This window comes from Vigna angularis, chromosome 11, assembly GCF_016808095.1.
Source record: "Vigna angularis cultivar LongXiaoDou No.4 chromosome 11, ASM1680809v1, whole genome shotgun sequence".
NCBI lineage: Eukaryota > Viridiplantae > Streptophyta > Magnoliopsida > Fabales > Fabaceae > Vigna > Vigna angularis.
This window is the reverse complement of record NC_068980.1, coordinates 18,197,387-18,219,896: the sequence shown is the minus strand read 5'-3', so window position 1 is coordinate 18,219,896 and position 22,510 is coordinate 18,197,387. Positions and strand designations below refer to the sequence as shown.

The 22,510-nt window shown below is 32.0% G+C and overlaps 1 protein-coding gene across 1 annotated transcript; it reads right to left on the bottom strand.

The window, feature by feature from the left end:
- Window positions 1-19,136: 19,136 nt before the first annotated feature.
- LOC108332680 (putative serine/threonine-protein kinase) lies at window positions 19,137-22,123 on the bottom strand. Its single transcript, XM_052870217.1, has 5 exons — window positions 21,691-22,123; window positions 21,444-21,592; window positions 20,856-21,071; window positions 20,491-20,640; window positions 19,137-19,265 (listed from the first exon to the last, which is right to left on the bottom strand). Exons 1-5 carry the CDS (start codon window positions 22,121-22,123, stop codon window positions 19,137-19,139), a joined length of 1,077 nt encoding a protein of 358 aa, XP_052726177.1.
- Between the last annotated feature and the right edge of the window lie 387 nt (window positions 22,124-22,510).

Below are 22,510 nucleotides of genomic sequence, written 5' to 3'. Positions count from 1 at the left end.
GCGTTGAGCACCACCCACATCAGAATAGACTATCGTTAGGCAGTAAAATCTGGCACCAGACGTCACCTGGTCCTATAGAGTTAGTGTAGAAAAGGATTGACCTTGTTTCCCAACCAAGAGGGGGGTGAATTGATTTTATGTTATAAAAATGTATCTTTTAAAAACCTTTTGAAAATCTTCAAGTCTTTCTTGAAATGCAAGCAAATAAAGAATGAAATGAAATGAAATGAAAGAGATAAAGAATAGAAAGAACCACACTACGGTTTATACTAGTTCGACCTCAATGCCTACATCCAATCCTTTTCAATCAACCTAAGATTGAAAGTAAATGCACTATATAGATTGAGTTTTACAGCAAGCAATAGAAACACCTTCTTAATGTATCCTCTTCTCTAACTTCAAATCTACTATAGTCAAACACACAAAAAGAACAATTCTCTTTTTGAAAAACCCCCTTTGAGATACCCCTATCAAAGTAACCAGAACTCCACGTTCTCTTCCTGGCTAGTGGCAACAGGGCAACACCAATCACAAATGATTGTAGACAAAATTGATCTTCCAATAGAACACCTCATTGTAGATTGATCAGACTATAACACAGAGTTATGCGTCAATTTATATCTTCCAAATGAAATGCTTCTTGATTCTTGGAGAATGAACGCTCCTGCAATTTAAGATTCAACAAACTTTGTCAGATTTGAAAGATAATATCCAAAAGTTCTTGTTATGCACAAAGTTATGCGTCAATTTATAAAAATAACAACTCTAATGCAAATTAATCGATTACGTTATTAATGTAATCGATTAAGCAATTAAAACTATTGTAACAAAATTACATTTAACGCATTTAACATATTTTTAAATGCTATCATTTAAAAATATGACCATTAAGGTAGTTATGACTTTTCAAGAAAACAATTTTCAATTAATGAACATTTTAACTGATTAAGAAAATAGTGTAATCGTTTAAGTACAAAGCTTAAACAAATTTGAAAACTTTTTCAGACCAAAACTCATCAATGCACTCAACAATCAAGTAAATCCAAATGCACGATTTTTAATTGATTATCCACATAATGTAATCGGTTAAAACTTGTAGTTTACCACTCTTAAACAAATGTTGATATCTAATGAAAATAATAGATTACATAATCACTGTAATCGATTAATTCATACAGATAAGCAATGTGCACAGAGTTTTATCAATCTAACCAATGAATATACATATCACATATATAATCACATATCACAGATATAAACACAATGAATATGCATAACTTATAGTTCAAGCACAAAAAAATATATAATCATCATCTTTGCTTAATGTGTGCAAGAAACTATTAAAACATTTTTGTTGTTGTCATCATCAAAAAGACATATGAGATATGTGGGTTTAGGTTTAACATAGCTCCTCCTATCAACAATCTCCCCTTTTTTTGATGATGCACAACCAAAAACTATTTTTCCAGTTACTTCTCTCCCTTTGGTCATTAGAAAAAAGATATCACCAAAGCAACAGGAAAAGAAGTGCCTAAAGAGATACATCAAGAGGTTCTTACAATTAGTAGAATGTGATTCTTCCCTTATCATAATGCAATAGCACTTTTAAATAGTTTGAGCAATAAATTGATACCATAATCAGTGCTCAAAACAAATTAGATTAACACAATATAATAAAATAACCAATGTATCAGAGTAAAAGTATCATATTGTATACTGAGTTTAATATACTATATCAAGCAGTAACAAACATGTATCAGAGTAAAAATAATGCTTGATGCAATTATGCTATCATGTGTAGTTTTTAAAATACTCCATTTTGATATGTTGCAGATGTGAAGCGAAAAGTATAATGAACACATGATTTCATTTCATACATTAGCATAATTAATGTTTTAGTATGAATGATTATGTAGCATAGAGTGCAATGTTAAAAAATGATGCATGTATAAAGATCTTCAAAACAATTTTTGAAATAGAGATGCAATATTTGGAATCCACTAAATGAATAAGGAACAATTATAACATATCAATAGACATGAATCAACAAAGATTAGTATAAAACCATGTTCTCAATTTTTAATCGATTTCATAAAGAGAATAACTGATTAACTCTGCTGAACACAGTCAATCAATTTCAGACAAGTGTGTTGATCATTTCAACTTGTCAAGTTTCTGTAATAGACTTGCAAATCACAACTTTCTCAACATTGTTGAGTGTTAGTCCAGTAATACACAATAGTTGTGATGCAACTTGGAATATCAAATAAGTATGAATATGCAATGAATTATACGATAATGATAAAACATATTACATTCATATATCAGATTTATCCAACCAGATTCATTCAATAAATCAATCATTTAAGCAATCAGAATAGGATATGAACCATACTTATAATATTTCATTTATCATAGAATCAAAAATATAAACATAATAGAGTTCAGATCATTAAGGCCTTATAGCCATATTACATTAATCCCAAAATAAAACACAAAACAGACTCAAAATTAGAGCAAGTCCCTAATTAGAATGTCATCATCACTTTCATCTAGGACACTCTCCTCCTCGTTATCATCATTCCCTTCATTCTCCTCACTTCCATCATCAAAGTCCTTAATTTATAGCTTGTGCATGATTACTGCCCCTTGGCAGAAGAATCCCGGAAATGATGAAGGAACAAAGATGATAATCCTTTTTCATCCCATCAGTTCTGTAGTGAGAATTTGTGAAAACCTTCAATACCAAGATGACATTTCTCACCTCTAGGTTAAAATCCGGGAATGCTGGTCCAGACATCATTCGTTAGCTTGATGTCCACCCCTTTAACTCTGGAACACAAGGTTCCATCACTAATCTTCAAGTTTGAATAGTGATAACAGTTGAAAAACTGTTATTTTTATACTTAACATTGATATAAAAAACAACCTTTATGACTTAGAAACTAGCTTGGAATCATGCTCTTGCTTATGTTTGTGGAAATAAGAGAGTTGGATAGGTTTTATGCTTGATTTCCTTGTTTTTGCAGATTTTTGAGATGAATTTGATGAAAGAAGAGAAATAGGAAAGAGATGGAATCAGAAAAGGACACAAAAAGTGCACAAGAAGAGAAGAACCAAGTGCCGCTCAGCGGAAATTACTGCTGAGCGGTGTTCTTCAAGACTCGTTGACACTGTTGAGGGGCATAATTGCAGTTGAGGGGTGGAATAGAGGACACGCACTTACCGCTGAGCGGTATTTTACCGCTGAGCGACATTCTGATGGGCTTGGGCTCACTTTTCTGTAATTTTTAGAATACTATATAAGGTTTTAGTTAACATAGGTCAATCATCTTTGGCTGGTACGAAGCAGAAACACACTCTTTCACCCCTTGGAGGAGGATTTTGGATGCTAAGGCTCCTTTCTCAACTTTCTAGGGTTCTATCTTTCACTCTTTCATTGTATTTCATCTAGTTTCACCATGAATATGGTGAACTAAACATTTATTGTTGTTGGGGAATCAATGTAATCCTTTTGAAACTCTCATGTATAGAATTTGTTTTTAAAAATCTTCTTTAAGATACATGCTTTCTTTCATTAATTGTTAGGGTTTTTCCTCTTTGCTCAAAGCATGCATTGTTTAACTCATTCGATGTCATGATCATTGATTTTGTCGATATGGACGCATACGGGGAAATCTAGATCTGGGGAATCTCTCCCAATAGTAGTTTAAACCTAGACATAGGAGTATGATGGTTGATTGCCTTTAAGCTTCTGTTCACCATAATGCATAATTAATTGCTAGGGAGACAAGACATTGTAAACTAGTGATTATGATTAGGCTTTTTTTGCCGAGACATTGGGTTTAAGGTAATTTAGAAAGTGACATTAACAATTAATGAAGAAAGATGAATTCCTGAATACATGAGAGTACATATGATGAAATTGATAAACCCCAACAACATAGTCATCCATATATTTCAATTCACGTGTTTTGTTTCTTCTTACCATTGATCAATCTATGCATTCATATTTACTTTTTAGTATTTGCATTTAAATCTTAATCAATCGGTTTTGCAAGTCTTAGCTAATCAACAAACCACACAACTGTCTAGGCCGTGAGTCCTTTGGGAGAACGATACTTGGTCTTACTAGGTTTATTACTTGATACGATTCGGTTACACTTACCGATGGTTTAACAAATAGAAAACTTTTACAAGTTCAGGGTACCACGGGTCAGTCATTTCAACAAACGTCTTCAGTCCTTGCCTACTAAGCCAATCTTGAAACACAAAACCCTTTCTTGTGAAGAAGTTCAACTTTGCGTATTTGTGAGGAATAATTTTCCTCAGTCTCTAGTGATCAATAAAATTGGTTTGAGCTTCATCCTCACTAATCCATCCATCAAGATTTGGACCACGAGATACAATCCTTCGGTCGAGAGTCTTGATTCTCTTTCTCTCGGATGAAGATGCCATTTAACAGTGATTTGAAGCAGAGAACTTTGACAGAGAGTTGAAGAGTGATTCCGAGTGAAAGTGCGAAGAGCAATTTGATAGATTAGGGTTTTAATTAATGAATTAAGTGTGGAAGGAAACCCCAATTCAAATTTAAAATCAGTAACACTTCAATCGATTGCCTGAATTACTTAGTTGATTAAATTCACTTATAAAAACTTTAATCGATTATATTAGTTCCTTAATCGATTAACCTGCAACCAATCTGAGATTTTGAAAAATAAAAAAACACCGAGAAGTGTTTTAATCGATTACATTACTTATATAGTTCGTTAAAATTCACGAAATCATATTTTCACACAATTTCACCACAATTAAGCATAGATCAATCATAAACATCAAATGAATGTCACTGATAAAGAATGATGCATGATTATCATAATCAAAACACTATTACCACAAGTATTCCTCAAAAAGTAATGATTTTTCTTTTGATCCTTCCTTGAGTGCTAGTATGCCACCAGTTATGTTTATTTACTTGCAAAAGCATCATATAAACTTGGGTCCTTTTGTGTTAGTAATAACAATTGGCTTGTTGGGAATCTACTGAAATTTTTCCTTTGGAACACCAACTTTCTTCTAATAACAAGACTTAACAGTGTGACCAATGGTATTACAATAGAAACAGGTAATAGAGAAAGGTTTACTCAAATCAATAACTTTCTTTGAGTTAATTCTTTCACTTTTTGCATTGTAACTTATTCCTTGCTTATTGATTACCCTTCTTTGAGAACTCAGAACAACTTCTAAATTTGATCTTCCAAGAGTAAATTTAGAAAGTATGCTAGTCAAGTATTCAATCTTTTCTAAATGAGAAGGACAATTTGTACAATCTTTGACAATAGTTTTAACTTCAGATTTAGCATTTTCAACAGATTGTAAAGCAGCATTAAGAACATTTTTCAAACAATTATTTTCTTCAACAAGGTTACCAATTATATATTCAAAATCCATTTTCTCACTATTTAATCGATTAACCTTATACTGCAACTTCATTGCTTATGCGTGAAGTTCTTGAAAGACATCTAGCAGTTGATCATATTTGACTTGTAACGGTTCATCATAGAAACTGCTTTCACTGCTTCTAGAATTTACAGATCTAGGCATGAGACAATGATTAGTCTCTTCCTCTATGCTTTGATCATCTTCATCACTAGAAGAACATCCTAAGTCACATTCCTCCTAGGCAATGTAGGCTTTCTTTTGCTTGTTTTGCTTCCTGTCCTGATTGAATATTTCATCACTTTTTTGCTTCAGCTTCAAGGCAGGACACTCTGGTGTGATGTGGCCATCTTTACCACACTCATAACAAGTGAGAATAACAACTTTGCCTCTCTTCTTGTAGCCTCTAGCATTATGTGTAAAATCAAATGCATTGTTTTTGGATTTCATGAATCTGGAAAATTTCTTTACCATCATATTGAGTACTTTTTTCTCTGGTAAATCTACATCTGAATCTGCATCAATATCATGCTTTCTTGAAGCGTTCTTGCTAGAAATCTTGAGGGCAATTGAGTGTTTTTGTTCAGTTTCTTCTTCCTCCCTCAATCTTCCAAGTTCCAACTCATGTTCCCTTAGCTTGCTAAACAATGTTTCCATATTCGTAGTGGTCAAATCTCTGGATTCAGAAATGGCTGTCACCTTTGGTTGCCAGTTTCTATTTAGACTCTTAAAAATATTGATATTAATCTCCTTTTTATCAAAAGTCTTGCCAAGAGCCACAAGGTGATTAATAATACGTGTAAACCTCTTCTGGACGTCATAAATGTTTTCTCTTGGCTTCATCCAGAACATTTCGTACTCTTGAACAAGAGAGTTCTTTCTGGCCCTTCTGACTTCATCAGTCCCTTCATGAGTGACTTCTAGAACATCCTACATTTCCTTTGTGGTTGTGCATGTAGGTATCCTAAAAGACTCATCAATTGTTAGAGCAGATGAAATAATATTTTTACCTTTAACATCGTAATGAGCCCTTTCACTTTCTTCAGTGTTCCATTCAAAAAAATTCTTTGATACAGTCTTACCATCAACAATATTTGTAGGCTCATAAGGTTCATTTATCACTACATCCCAAACCCCTCTACAGATTCTAAGAAAATTCTCATCTTGATTTTCCAGAAAGGATAGTTTTCTCCTGCAAACAGAGGGGGTATGTTTGTGGAAGCAACTTCTCCAAAAGTTTGAGAAATAGAGGCCATTAGGATCAAAATAATCGATTAGACTGAAGAACTGATCGATTAGTTTTTGAGTAACTTTTGAAAAACCAGCTCTAGTGCCAATTGTAGAAAAAGATTGACCTTGTTTCCCAACCAAGAGGAGGAGGGAGGTGAATTGGTTTTGTATTATAAAAATTGATCTCTTAAAAACCTATTGAAAATCTCTGAGTCTTTCTTGAAATGCAAGAAAATAAATAATGTAATGAAATGAAAGAGATAAAGGATAGAAAGAACCACACTAAGGTTTATACTGGTTCGGCCTCAATGCCTACATCCAGTCCCTTTCAATCAACTTGAGATTGAAAGAAAATGCATTATATAGATTGAGTTTTACAACAAGCAATACAGAGACACCCTCTCAATGTATCCTCCTCTCTAACTCCAAATCTACTATAGTCAAACACACAAAAAGAACAATCCTCTTTTTGCAAAAACCCCTTTGAGATACCCCTCTCAAAGTAACCAGAACTCCACATTCTCTTCCTAGCCAACGGCAACAGGGCAACACCAATCACAAATAATTGTAGATGAAACTGATATTCCAGTAGAACACCTCAGTGCAGATTGATTAGACTATGAAAGCACAACAATTTCTTCAAAAATCCTTGCTTTCATTTCTTCCAAATGAAATGCTTCTTGATTCTTGGAGAATGAACGCTCCTTCAATTTAAGGCTCAACAAACTTTGTCAAATTTGAAAGATAATATCCAAAAGTTCTTGTTATGCAGAGAACTATGCATCAATTTATAGAAATAGCAACTCTGACACAAATTAATCGATTACGTTATTAATGTAATCGGTTAAGCAATTAACACTACTGTAAAAGAATTACATTTAATGCATTTAACAGGTTAAGCATAACATGTAATTAAATAAGTAATTAATGCAAGTCATAACATTTTAAAATATGACCGTTAAGGTAGTTATGACTAGGGATGGCAAAAAAATCCGCGGACACGGATATCCGCGGGTAAAATCCGCGGCGGGCATTTACTAACTACGGATATTTAGTACCCGCAGGTAACGGGTAGCGGGTATTTTAATACCCGCTTCTAAATAGGTCGGGTACGGGTAGTATACTACCCGACCCGCGGGTACCCGTTACCCGAAAAAAATAACAAAAAAAGTTAATTTATATATTTTTTAATTAAAAATAAAATAAAATTATATTTTATTAAATTAAATTTAATTAAAATTAAATTATAATTTATATTTAATTTAATTTATATTATATTATATATATTTTTTGTAATTTTATTTAAATTTTATTTTAAAAATGTATTAAATATTTTTTTTGCGGGTATCCGCGGGTACCCGCAGATTTTAAAATACCCGCGGGTATTTTCTAAACAAGTACCCATGCGGGTAGCAGGTTGAATAGCGGGTATAGATTTATCCGACGGGTTGGGTAGTGGGTAGACACTATTCGTGCCCGACCCGACCTGTTGCCATCCCTAGTTATGACTTATCACGAAAACAATTTTCAATTATTGAACATTTTAACCGATTAAGAAAAGAGTGTAATCGATTAAGTACAACACGTAAACAAATTTGAAAACTTTTTCAGACAAAAACTCATCAATGTACTCAGCAACCAAGTAAATGCAAATGCACGAGTTTTAATCGATTATCCACATAATGTAGTTTGCCACTGTTAAACAAATGCTGATATCTGATGAATATAATAGATTACATAATCATTGTAATCGATTAATTCATACATATATGCAATGTCCATAGAGTTTTATCAATCTAATCAATGAATATGCATATCACATATATAATCACATATCATAGATATAAACACAATGAATATGCATAACATATAGTTCAAGCACAAATAGATATATAATCATCAGTTTTGCTTAATGTGTGCAAGAAACTATTAAAATAATTCTGTTGTTGTCATCATCAAAAACACATATGAGATATGTGAGTTTAGATTTAACTTAGCTCCCCCTACCAAAAATTAGCTTATCCTTTCACTATTTAACGAGTGCGCCCAGCGGTACTGAGATGGAGTTGGGTAGTAGCATCACTTACATCGAAAAAAATAGGTAATTAATAATGATTCTTGCAGGGGTTTGGATTCATTTCTTATTTTTCACGATAGAGAAACACTTTGGGTGCTTAGGAGAGCCTCTTAGAGGTTGTTAGGGGTGTTGGAAAGCTCTCCCACTTCTCATTGGGTCTTACCCTCTATCCATTGAGGTTTACCCTCTTTTTAAGATAGTAAAGGAAAATGGGCTATGAATGGAAGACGTGGGTATGAATGGAGCTTGGAGCAATTGCTTAGTGCCTTGGAAAAAGGGCTTTCTTCTTTTATTTGGTTCAGATTTTTCCCTGTTCCTTCAATTTGTAAATCATAGGTTCTCCACCATAGATAAATAAACCTATTATTGAGATTAGATGTAAGAAACTAATATATTTTTATTTTGTGATGTCAATACATATGTTTTTCCATTTCTATATTAATATTTGATTTCTATGCTTAATTCTTGTTGTGACTTGATCACCTATGGCTTGATCGTGGTTCTTGAGGTGTTGGAAAATGTCTTTTGAACCTAAAGTTGAAATTGAATACCTAATGGAGCTTACATATATGGATAAAACATGATTCATTAGTAATCTTAATACTTTTGAACTTAATGCATGATTTCACTTGTTGATGATTCAAGGAATTGGAACTTGATGAGTTATCATAGACTCAAAGTCACTAAGAATAGGATTTGAGTAATCTTGTTAGTTGATTTTGACTTAAAATTGGAGTTGAGATATTTGTGAATGTATGAGAATGAAGTGGATGAAATATAATCTTGACAAGTGTGAATACTCTATGTTAAATTTCTTTTTGCACACCAACTCTTTGATAAAAGCCCAAAAAGATTTTCTTTGTGTTTTTGTGATATTTGTGTCTAATTGAGTTGTGAATTGCAAAATTTGTTGAGTGTTGCAAAAATCCTTTGGGAGAGAACAATATTTATCACTTGTGACGTGCTACTAGTGCATTTGTCGTTTTCCACTAACATGGATAGCCAAAACTGAATTTGGCAGAGTTAAGGGAGGTCTTCTCACTGAGCGAATGTCGAATTTGATTTTGGTTGAGAGTTAGAAGGATTGGGACTCATTGAGTGAGTCTGTCTTTCTAGGAAAATTATTCTAAATTTGCTTCTAGTGTTGGACTTGCTAGGCGACCCATTCAGTCTTTGGGCAAGTAAACCTCAAAGGGTCACTCACTAAGCAAATGCATGTGCTCACTGTGTGAATATATGTGTTTCAAGTATAATTCATTTGTGGAGAAATATGTGGTGAAATTTGATTTATTCAAGAGGAGTATTACAAGGTTAAATAAATTGTTATATGTAATTAAGTACTAAAGTTGATTTGTATGGTCATATCATTCATGAGGCATGATAAAACATGTGAGTCTAGTGTTATGCATTTACTAGGGACACTCTTTGAAAGCTATCCTTATCTTCTACTAAACGCACAAATTCATATAAAGGATGAAGTCTAGCTGATGAAAAGAGAAGGAGGTTCCTATAACTGGTCTTGAAGTCGTGGATTCTATTTTTTAGGCTATAAGTTAACTTATTTTTTCATGAGAGAGAATAAACAAGTACTCTTACGAGAATTGTAATATTAAGGATTTCATATTACATGACAAAGCAAGCTTCTATAGTCCGAATGGATGCATAAATTCAAATAATAAAGTCTAGTCATATATTTATGAATGATAGAGAATTGTTTTATGATAGATGAGGTGATGATTTGTTAAGTTCATTCCAATTGATCTTTATATAATAATTGTATATGAGTGTTTAAGTTATTATTATTATTTTTTTGGTTGTTGTGTTTCTTTTGCATTTATTGTTTTATGACGTAAGCATATGAGAATGCAAGTGGTAATGATACTTGTCAGGGCTATGTTTTGGAAATCTTTTGAAGATGTGTACATGGTTATACGGTGTACTGTAATTAAATAACATTGTCTTGTAATTTAAAGGATTTTAGTAATTTGAAAAAAAAATCTCAATTGTTGTGACAAGACTATATTACATTCTATTGTATGTATTTCTTTTATCGGTATGAGCAATTTTACTTAAAACTTAGGAATTCGTATAAATAATCTATTTTCTTTTCTTTGTTACACTTATATTAATAATTTTGTCAAATTCTTTTTAGAATTAAAGTTGGATAAATTATATTCTTCTCCTTTTTCTTATTTATAAGTTTCCTTTTGATTTTTTCATCTTTAAAAAAATGATTTTAAGGCAATTTCAACAAAAATAATTGAAAATTTTAATACAACTTTTTTTTAGAAGATGAAAAAAAACTTAACTATTAAAAGAGCTTAATTTCTATATATTTTTATTAATTTGTATCTTCGATCTCAGGATTAAGATATAAGTTTGGGTAAACAACTTTAAAAAATAACAAATTTATATGTGGACAAAGAAACAAGAGTTTAATATTTAATAGACTCTATCTTTGTCGTGCATAAGCAATTCAAGTTTCTCCTTTCTTTTAATTTTGTCATAGATTTCTAAAATTCCAGTCATAGATTTCTAAAATTCCAGTGTGATGTTCTTATAGAATATTTGATTCACTAAATTAGATTTATAATTGAATTTGTTTAGTTAAGTAAGATCAGTTACATCCTAAATATAGGTTTATATGAGTGTTTCTCCTTAATTTGACGTATGACATTATCAATATTACATGTACAAAACAGTATCTCGTACTATTATCTTATATTTAATAGTTCATATATATATATATATATATATATATATATAAAATTCAATTTAGTCTTATTTTTTTAAATTTAGATTCTCTCCAAACTAAAACTAAATTTATTATTTATATAAATATTATATTAATATTTTTAGGGTTAAATATGTTTTTCGTCCCTTAAGTATTACACGATTTTGGTTTTAGTCCCTATTCGAAACTTTGATTGTTTTTAATCCTTATAGTTTTGAAACTAGTACTATTAGTCTTTAAAATTGGACGACATTAACTTTTGTTTGATATGACTAACGGCGAGGATGTGGAATCATGGAGGATGGATTCGGATCTACATGGTGTTGTAGAAGCTGACAATAATAGAATAAATCGGAGAGTGGTGAGTTGATGAGAACTAATCCAAATCGTCTACAGTGAGAAAGATGGGAACTTTTTTCACAAGGATTAGTTTAGATTTGGCGTCCAATTTTATGGTTTTAGTTATTTAGATTTCGAGGAGAGTGGTGAGTTGATGCCTACCAAGAGGTTGTCGTGGATGGCGACGATGCTGGCGCATTCCTGGCCACGGTGCTGCTGGAGGGCGTGGAGGGCGAGGGGGCAAAGACGGGAAGCTTCTGGTTCGCCGTAGATGACGAAGTTATATTCAACTTGAAAAATGAAACAATCAACGTGGCACAACACCGGGCATATGACGTGGCTTCGCCGTTAGCCATATCAAACAAAAGTTAACGCCGTCCAATTTTAAGTTCTAATAGTACTAGTTTCAAAACTATAAGGATTAAAAACAATCAAAGTTTCAAATAGGGACTAAAACCAAAATCGTGTGATACTTAAGGGACGATAAACATATTTAACCCATATTTTTATTAAAATTAACTTTTTAATATATTAAATTAAAAATGTTAAAGTAATTACATATTAAATTACTTTATTATAATGGTAATAATGATAATAATAAAATTTTAATTTGTAGATATTCATTATTTAAATTATTGTTTTTTTATTACATAATAAAAATTGATTTTTAAATTATTCTTATTTTAAATTTTAATATTTTAAAGTCAAACAAATATTTATTTAATATTTTATTCTATTTTAAATCAGACAATACTTTATTATTTATCGTATAAATGTTATTATATGAGTTAAATATGTTTTTGATCCCTTAACTTTCAGTGAAAATTAGAATTAGTCTCTCTTCAAAACTTTGGACTAATTTAGTCCCCAAACTATAGAAATGTGTGAATTTAGTCTTTTTAATCAAATTTTAACCAAATTTGGTTAACTTTATTTGATGTTTCAACTGCATTTCTCAGACTCAAATGCTATCATGAAACGCACTTGAAACATCAAATAAACCTAACAAAATTTAGTTAAAAGGACTTAATTCACACATTTCTAAAGTTTGGAGACTAAATTAGGCCAAAGTTTTGAAGAGGGACTAATTCCAATTTTCACTAAAAGTTAAGGGACCAAAAACATATTTAACCCTTATTATATTTATTAAAGAAATTTAAGTTTTAGGTATAGAGTAAATATTTAGAATTATTATATTATTAATTCATATTTGTTTATAAAATTAAAAGTAATTAATTTAAACAGAATTCAATAATATTGTTAGAGTTTGTTTAAAAATAATTATAAAATATTTAATAAAAATTTTTAATGTGAATATTTATATAATATTTACATAAATCATAAATTTGGTCTCAATTTAGAAATAGACAACATTGTTTAATTTTAATAAAAGGATTTAATTGAATAAAAAATACACAGAGAGTAAATTGAATACAATACAATTACACTTAACACTGACACATGATACTATCTTATCACATCACAATAACAAAACCACATGTCACACTACAAGGCCTGACCTAACATGTGGACAACCAAATAAGTTTTAAAAGATATGTTAAGAAAATTAAAAAAAAAAAAATAACTAACTAATACTTGACATGTTTGTAAGGTATTAACAAATTTAAAATAATCAATCAATGCTCTTTGGAACATGAAATAGGTACTTATACAAAGAAACTCTAGATTTTGGGAAATTCAATACCTGCTTTAAGATGTTGGTAAAATATTTTATACCAACTTTAAGATCATGGTGAAATATGTTATGGTAACTTTGTTATCACAATTTGATAATTTTCTTAAAAGATTTATACAATATATGACAATAATTATAATTAGAACTAATTTAAAACTATGTAAATTTTATATAAATGTCTCTCATAGACTTATGTGGACACAACCACACTCAATTGATTTAAGAAGACTATAACTTTTTGCATAAACATGTTTCCCAATGGACCTATGATCAAATATATAGTGTAATATAAACACGTCTTCCACACTTATGTGAATTTTGTCATATACATGTGAATATATCCATAACTTTGTAATTTAATCTTTAGTGTAATTTTCCTTAAGATTTCATCTCTTACAATCAAGTGGAAGCAGCTTCATGATTGTGGTAGAATCTCTAGTGTTATTTTCTTTATGAATGTAATTTAATCTTTTTTGTGTAATTTTTCTTAAGACTTCATCTCTTACAATCAAGTGGAAGCTACCCCATGATTGTGGTAGAATCTCTAGTGATATTTTCTTTATGAATGTATCTCCCACAACCATGTGGACATAGCCACACCTGTGTGGTTGAATATTTGATGCAATTTTCTTACACGAGCACACTTTCCACAACCATAAGGAAGAAATCATACCTTTGTGTTCAAATTTCTAGTGCTCTTTTTTTAAAGAGTGCACATTTAGAGTTGTCAATTTGGCTCTCATCACAAGACTTGGTCCTGACACATATGGGTTGGAGCCAAAAAGCCCCATTGGAAAAGCCCATATGGTCAAAATGTCCAAAAAAGCCTTGTGAGTCAAAGTCAACACATGAACTTTATTTTTAAACATGAAAAAAATATTAATTTATTTAAATATATTATTAGACCTTTAATTTAGGGGCCGACTCGGCCAAGGCAAACTCGACTGAATTTGGCCAAATTTCAATCGGAGCCAACATGATCGAATTCAACTGAAATTAGTCGAGGCTAACTTAGCTAAAATTCGGCCAAGGCTTAATCAAACCAGGTTTGGTCAAATTTCTCCCGTGAAAAACATAGTAGAAATTCTATTGGGACAAACTCGACCAAATTTGGCCAAATTTAAGCTAGGACCGAGTTAGTCAAAATTGTGTTAGGACCAACTTGACTAAATATGGTCGAAATTTGACCATGGAAATGAATGAATTAAGCCAAATTTTATTCGAGGTCAACTCTGTCGAATTTGATTGAATTTCGATCGTAGCTAACTCGGCCAAATTTTGGATGGGGCCTGTATGAACCTTTAGAATGGGTAGGCACATCTCGACATATGGCTCAGGCTATCCCTTCTCGAGCTTCGTTTTAGGTTAGCCCATCTGGACCTTCTCTACCTTTGGTCTAAGAAAACTCGTCTCGACCTTCAACTCAAGTGGCTTAACTCACCTTATGCTCAGGTTGACCTGTCTCGACCTTTTGCCCGTGACAACTTGATTCAATATATGACCCAAGTTAAAGATATTATATTTAAAATTTAATTAAAGTCTTGTAGTGAGGTCAAACACACCTATGTCCTGACCCTAACCCACTTGAGAGAGGGTTTTAGGATTGTGATTTTTTTTGCCTCCTCAATTGGGATCTCTTGAAAGAGGACTTATTTAAGGGTTGGCTAAGGCTGACCCATGAACCATGGGTTAAGTTGATAACTCTACACAACTCCTACAACCATGTGAATGTTACCATAATTTTTTGGTTGAATGTTTGGTGTAATTATTTTACATGAGTGCACCTTTATAATTACTCCGTGTTCAATTTTTTTACATGAATGCACCTCTAACAACCATGTGAATGTAGACACTTTTGTGATAGAGTCTTTGGTATAATTTTCATACGAGCACACTTCCCATAACAATATGAACACATAGACTCCCTTGTGATAGAATTTTTCAGTAATTTTCTTCATGTGCACATAACCATGTAGAGGTAATCATAACTTTGTTGTCTTTGGTATAGTTTTTTTTTATAAGTGTGTCTCTCGTACTATGTTAACACAATTGTGGTTTTGTGGTCAAATCTTTGACATAATTTTTTGTATGAGCATTTCTCATATACTTATGTGGACATAGTCATATCTATGTGATGACTCCCTGATTCAATAGGCACAAGCCAAGCTTCCTCATATAGTTGTTAGCTAATGAAATCCATGGAAATGAGGCAGCAAAAGACAAGTGTTTATGGAAGCTAATTGAGGTATATGTGGTTTAAGTGTAGGATTTAGACTAGGTAAAGGTTCCTAGTAATGGAAGGAGGCTAAAAGAGGCTCAAGGCCTCTTTAGCCGTGACTTTCTAGTAGAGAAAATAAGCTCTAGAGTTATCTCAATAGAGTAACGTTTCTATTATCCCAAAAGTTTCTATTACAAAGTAAGGAGCACTGAATTTATAGATCCATTCAACCTCTAACCATGCCTAGCTACCCTCCCGATCATCAGGTACCATTCACAAATCATAAGACACATATACAAGCATGCAAAACACATTGAGCAACGTAGAGAAAACACACCCCATGTTGTTGGGAAACCTAACATGAGCTCGTTAGGGGCACTTACCATCCGCTGAGCAGAAGCAGCTTGCTGGACTTTGGAAAACTCTCTTGAATCTTGGCGTTGAGTGCCTTCTGGTTGATGTTGAGCAGTCTCTCGCTAGGCCCGTGAACCAGCTTGCTGAGCTTTGGCTGCTCCATCTCCCTTCTTTATAGCCTTCTTTCACTTGATTGAACCTTCCTTTGGTCGTACTCCTACTAAGGGGTCCACTTTTTGAACCCAATTCATTATTATGAACAAATCTTTAATGTATTTTCTCTATTGGTAAACACAACTAAAAGGTGTGTACCATCTAATCACTTAGGGAATCATATGTGTCATCTAATCAATATTTCATTAAATATTGTGTACTAATCTTTATAAAAAGAGAATGGGCATTGTGTTTTCTTCTCTATATTGACAAAAGATTTATGTATATAAATTATGATTTATATACTCAAGCTTACAAAACTTTACAAAATGAGTGAGTTTATTATCCATCAAATTCATTCATCTATTAAACAAAAGTTATTTAGATTTTGAGTTTGGTGGACTTGTATCTCTATCAACTAAAGTATACTAATATACTTGTTTCCAAGAATATATCATAATATACTTTAAGTCAGTATTTATATGTAATAGAACAATAAATCTATTAGCATTTAAGAATGTCTTTTTTTTTTATTAAACTTTACTAGAGCTGTCAAAACGGGTAACCCAGCCCGACCCGACCCGACCCACCACGGGTTGACCACTTAGTGAGTCAACCCAACCCGGCTCATTTATTAGCGAGCCAAAAAAATTCGAACCCGACCCGACCCACCACGGGTTGGTGGGTTAAACGGGTTGGCTCATTGACTCACTTAATTAACTTTTTTTTCACCTTCTTCTTCTCAGATTCTTATAACATGTTACTTTGATCGATCAAATTGAAACAGTAATAATTGAACCAATTGATATAAAAGAAAATGAAACAAAAGAAATATATTGTTATAGATATTCTAAGCTATCAAGCATAAAATTTTGCTAATTTAATTTAGTGAAACATACAAGAAACTACATATAGACGTTAACAAAAATATATAACACAAGATAAAATTGTCATGCTTGTAGATAAGTCTAAAAACAAGATAAAACAAATGATATATTCCTGAATTATCCAATCTATAATATTATCCATCTATTAAATTGGAGTCCTGAATGGATAAATCCACAGCTCTTGAAACATCTTCTTCTTTATCTCCTCTATACTATTATCCAATCTATAATCTTAGGGTTTTATTTGCGAAGGGGAACTTTTGGAAAGACAGCAACGCGAAAGTAAAGGTATGCATTTTGAATAATTAATTTAATTAATTTGATTTCAATAAAAAAATAGGATTTGAATAATTAATTTAATTTAATTAAAAAAATAGGTGGGTTGGTGAGCCAACCCGACCCATCACGGGTTCAACCCGTGTGAGCCGGGTTCTTAGTGAGCCGGGTCAAAATTGGCTCGCATAAAAAATTTTGCATTTTTTTCCAACCCAACCCGACTCAAACCCGTGGTGAGCCGGGTTGGCTCACGGATTTCAACCCATTTTGACGGCACTAAACTTTACCTTATTATTTACAAGATAAAAGCTTATATAAGATCATCAACATAAAAATAAATGACATATATCTCTAAACTCATACTTGATGGGTCTTTCTAGATAGTATCACCGGGGAGATATAACACCAATAAGACATGAGTCAACCCACACATAAGGATTGATATCATCTTCAATCCAAAATTTTAAGGTAATGAGTTTATGGGTCTTCATCCTTATATGGTGCTTAATTTTCTCACTTTTACTTAATGTAAGACTTATACCCACACTTGGATTTTCCAACAATCTCCCTTTTAAGTGTGAGTTCCTTCACGTTGACATTTCCTCCTTAAGCTTTCACATTTCACAAACCATAAGTACCCCTTACTTGTACCGTCGTTCTGACATACCGTTAGGAAGACTTTCAATACAAAGACTCATCTAACCTGATCACCAACAAGAACTTGGCTCTAATACCACTGTTGAAAATTGAGCAAATTATGCAAAAACAAAATTTTCCCTCTATCTATGTAACTTAAAATAGGCTTAAGAGAAAAAAAAGATAAGAGAAGAGAATAACTCACAATATTTTTAACATGGTATGGGAAGGAAAAACCATGGGACCAAGCTAATATAAGAACTCCATTATAAAAATAAGATTACAAAAGAATTTCTCTTATCAAGAGGAGAACTCACAAACTCACCATTTGGATGACTTATAACTAGTTAAGTAAGAAATGATGAAAACTCTCTTTTTCTTTCTTAAATGATACTCAACTCATTACCCAACTACTCTTGTGTGTCTCAAACTCTCTAAAGACCCTTATTTATAAGGGTAAGGTTTCTAGGTCAAGGATAATGAATATTAAATATTTTTCATCTTTTCAAAGATGAATATATCTCTCTTCAAGAGTCAAATAAATAATTCCAAAACTATGGAATAAATCATTTATAAGTTTTCATGCCATCCTTTAATTAAAGAGAAATGTAATTTCAATGATTCCATGATCTTAAAATAAATCATTTATAAATTTTCATGTATAAAAATTGCATCTTTTGATTAAAAAGAGTGTATTTTTAGCAATACTAACTCTTTATATTACGAATATAATTTTATTTATTTTTATTAGGACAAGTTCTTACAACATTCATTTTTCTATAATCCATAACTTGACACAAAGGTCCATTCTCTTCCAAAAAAAAAAAAAACTCATCTAAGGACAATCCACATTCTAAAGAAGACCATTAAATCGGAGAATTCTTTCAAACATAATTTCAACTAAAAAGAAATTATTAATATGAGAGGAGATGAAAATTTTATAAGTTAATACAATTTGGATATTTTGAAGTGGATAAACTCTTAAAAAGTCAATGAATCTTACGGTTGGAGATTGAAAGCTTATATATATAATCCACAATTTTTTTTTCTTTCTTTTTCTACTTTGCATTGTTGGATCTACAATACATACTTTCACTTCACTCGTCTGATTGTGAGGATTCCTCTGAATCATCTTTTGACCTAGAAGGGCCTGAGATTAGAAGGGTATGATCTTTTCTCACAATGCAGCTACAACCTTTTCCTATCTGATTTAAAGCCTTCACCACCTATCATAAATTACAAAATCACATTATTACATAATGTTCAGTCTTCACTCTATAAGAAATATCTATGTCATTCATCGAAGGCAATTGACACAATAATCTAGCAATACACTCTAATACACACATTATAATTAATTAAAAATAAACAAATTAACGTTAATCTTCAATAAACTTGTTTAATCATGGAATTGATAGGATATTCAATAAATTTAAACTAATAATAGAAAATATATTTTAAAAATGTGTTAGTAATATTGTTCATACTTAAAATTCAAATTAGACCTATTGTAATTGAACTGAAAATTGGTTTTCAAATGTATTTGTCTATCCCTTCTAAAGAAACATAACTTTTTAGTATTGCATCACTATGATAGATGTTGGCTCCACTATCAACAACAATAACTTAACTACTCAATAGATTTTTTTTTTTAAGAATTTCTAAATTCATATACTTTGGTCTTTAGTGTTTAACCTTTGTTTACATTTATGCTTTTTCCATATATTTTGGTATCATTAAGTGGCTCTCATTATTATTCTTTCATCTAAATGATATTTCATGCAAAGAGATTAAGAACACAAATAAAGTTATAACTGCAGAAATATTACATAGTAACTAAAAAAATATTAAAGTATAGAATTGGTTTACTCTGTTTAGAATTGGTTTAATTATTGTTTACATTAAAGTTTCACATAATAAATAATAGATGAAAATAAAAATGTAGAAGAAAACTAATTTTTGTTTTAATTTGATGACTGAGCTAAGTTAGCCAAAGTAGGTTAGTTTGATATATATATATATATATATATATATATATATATATATATATATATATATATATATATATATATATATATATATATATATATATATATATATATGCATGTCTTTTGTTAATGACTAATTTTCATACTACTACATAACTTTGCCCCACTCTCCTACTCAACATGGCCATTCTTGTCACATGTTCATTCCATATATCACTCTTTTCTCACTAAATGGGAATGAAATGTGATATGAACTATGAACACAAATTCCTGAATCTGAGTCTGCATTTTGATCCTATGGCAGATAAAGATGACATGAAGTGGTGTCCAATCTATGAAAACACAGCAGAACATGACAACTTTAGATGTCATTCATCTTATGTAAGTTGCTTGAGAAAACAGCAGAATATGACATCTTTAGATGTCATTCATGTTATGTAACTAGCTTGTGCAGTAGACTTACTGTACTCATATGCAATCTCTTTTCGGGATCCCTCTGAAGACAATTTCCGGCTAGACGGCTCATCCAATAGAGTTGATGGCAATCATGGGAGTTCATCATTCTCCCATCAATAAGGTCTTGGCATTTTCCTTCCCTCAGTAGTGGTCTAGCCTGAACAAAAATGAGCAACTAAAATCCTTGGTATCTGCATGGTTATGCCTGCATGAGTTCTATTTGCTAATTATCAACTAATTGAAAGGTATTTCGAGAGAGGATTACTCAGAACATGCAACAACACCAATGGGAAATGATCTCAATCTACATGAGGGATTGACATCAATTTCAACCTAAAATTTTAAGATAATAGATTTATACATGATTCTTACCCATTCCACCAGACCTTTACCACCAAGTCGTTTGTCTGTGGTCCTCATTCCAGTTATTAACTGTAGTAGAACCACCCCAAAGGAATACACATCTGTTTTAATTGACACTTTTCCAGATTCTGCATATTCTGGTGCCATATAAGTCAGATTCCCTACACATTCTGTACAGTATGAGGAGCCTTCAGTCACAGTTCTAGCCAAACCAAAATCGCCTAGCTGAGAAAACACAAAAATAATTCCTTAGTCAAACTTGATGAGGTGAAGGATGTTTTGGCTGTGGAACCAAATTGCAATTAAACGATCACTCATCAATAAAATATAGTATAAAATGTGTGTATAATATATATAGAAATCCAGTGTTTCCAATAAGCCATTATAAATGAAAGCGTATATGGTGGAGAGTAGATGCTGCAATTTGGTACAAAATAAATTAGTTCTCCTTTCTTTTGATTGCTCATGTAATATGCATGCCAATAGTTAACTTTAAACCTAACTCAAATAAAATGAGATTTGAACCTATATATATACTATAAATTAGCCTTATTAGTCAATGTAAGACCTCCAACGAATTATCTTTGCATATTATACCCTTGCATCATAATCATGTGTCAGAAGAATGTTGTTAGTCGTCAGATCTCTGTGTATTATGTTATTCTCATGCAGGTATAGCAGTCCTTTGGCAGCACCATCAGCTACTTTCACCCTGTCTGGCCAATCAAGAAGTGTACGACAATGTTCTGCACAGTAAGAAACCGAGATTAGTACCCCTTCAATTTAATATCAACAAATGCACGCACTCATAATCTATACAAGTTTGGTTTCATTTCTGTCATACGAGATAAATGTTGGTCCAATGAAGCATTGCAGATATATTCATACACAAGAAGTCTATGAATCCCTTCTGCGCATGATCCTAACAGCATGACCACATTCTCATGCATTGCTTTGCTGAGAACATCAACTTCAGACTTGAATTCCTTCTCTCCCTTTTGGTTAGAGTACGTGTGTTGCTTGACAGCAATCTTCTGTCCACACAACTCCCCTTTAAAGACAGAACCAAACCCTCCTTCTGATATATAGTTCTTAGGGGAAAACCCTTGTGTGGCTGAACACAACTCAGCATATGAGAACTCTTTTTTCCTGTTCCTTTCAAACTGTGGTCTTCTGTTATTGCAAACAGAGCAAACAGATTTTGCAGCCCTTTGGTGTGCTTCATGGCAGCTCATGTGCTGTTTTTCTTGTTTAACTTGTGCTTGTGGATTAGACATTTTTGTTTGACTTGTCCCTTGAGCATAGAGAATGAGAATGCACAATGCCCTATTTGAAGGATTCTACTAACCTTGAATTTGGAGACAGAAAATTTGGCATTTTGTGAGATTATATATATGCATGTTGTTGCCTTGGTTTTCCAGGTTTTACTAAGTTGAAGAACAATTAAGGATCTTGAAACTGTCTTTACCACGACATTGTAGTAATTAAGGAATTGTATGTGATGATTCTTTTCATGAATATACTTGAAGTTTTGGTGTTATCAATTTTCTTTTATTCTAAAACTGATTTTCTCCCTTGGTGGGGAAATTTGTTTGGAAGTTGTTTTTAATGGAACAATCCTAAAGACAAAATGTTGAAGAAAGAGACATCTCCATAGTACGAGG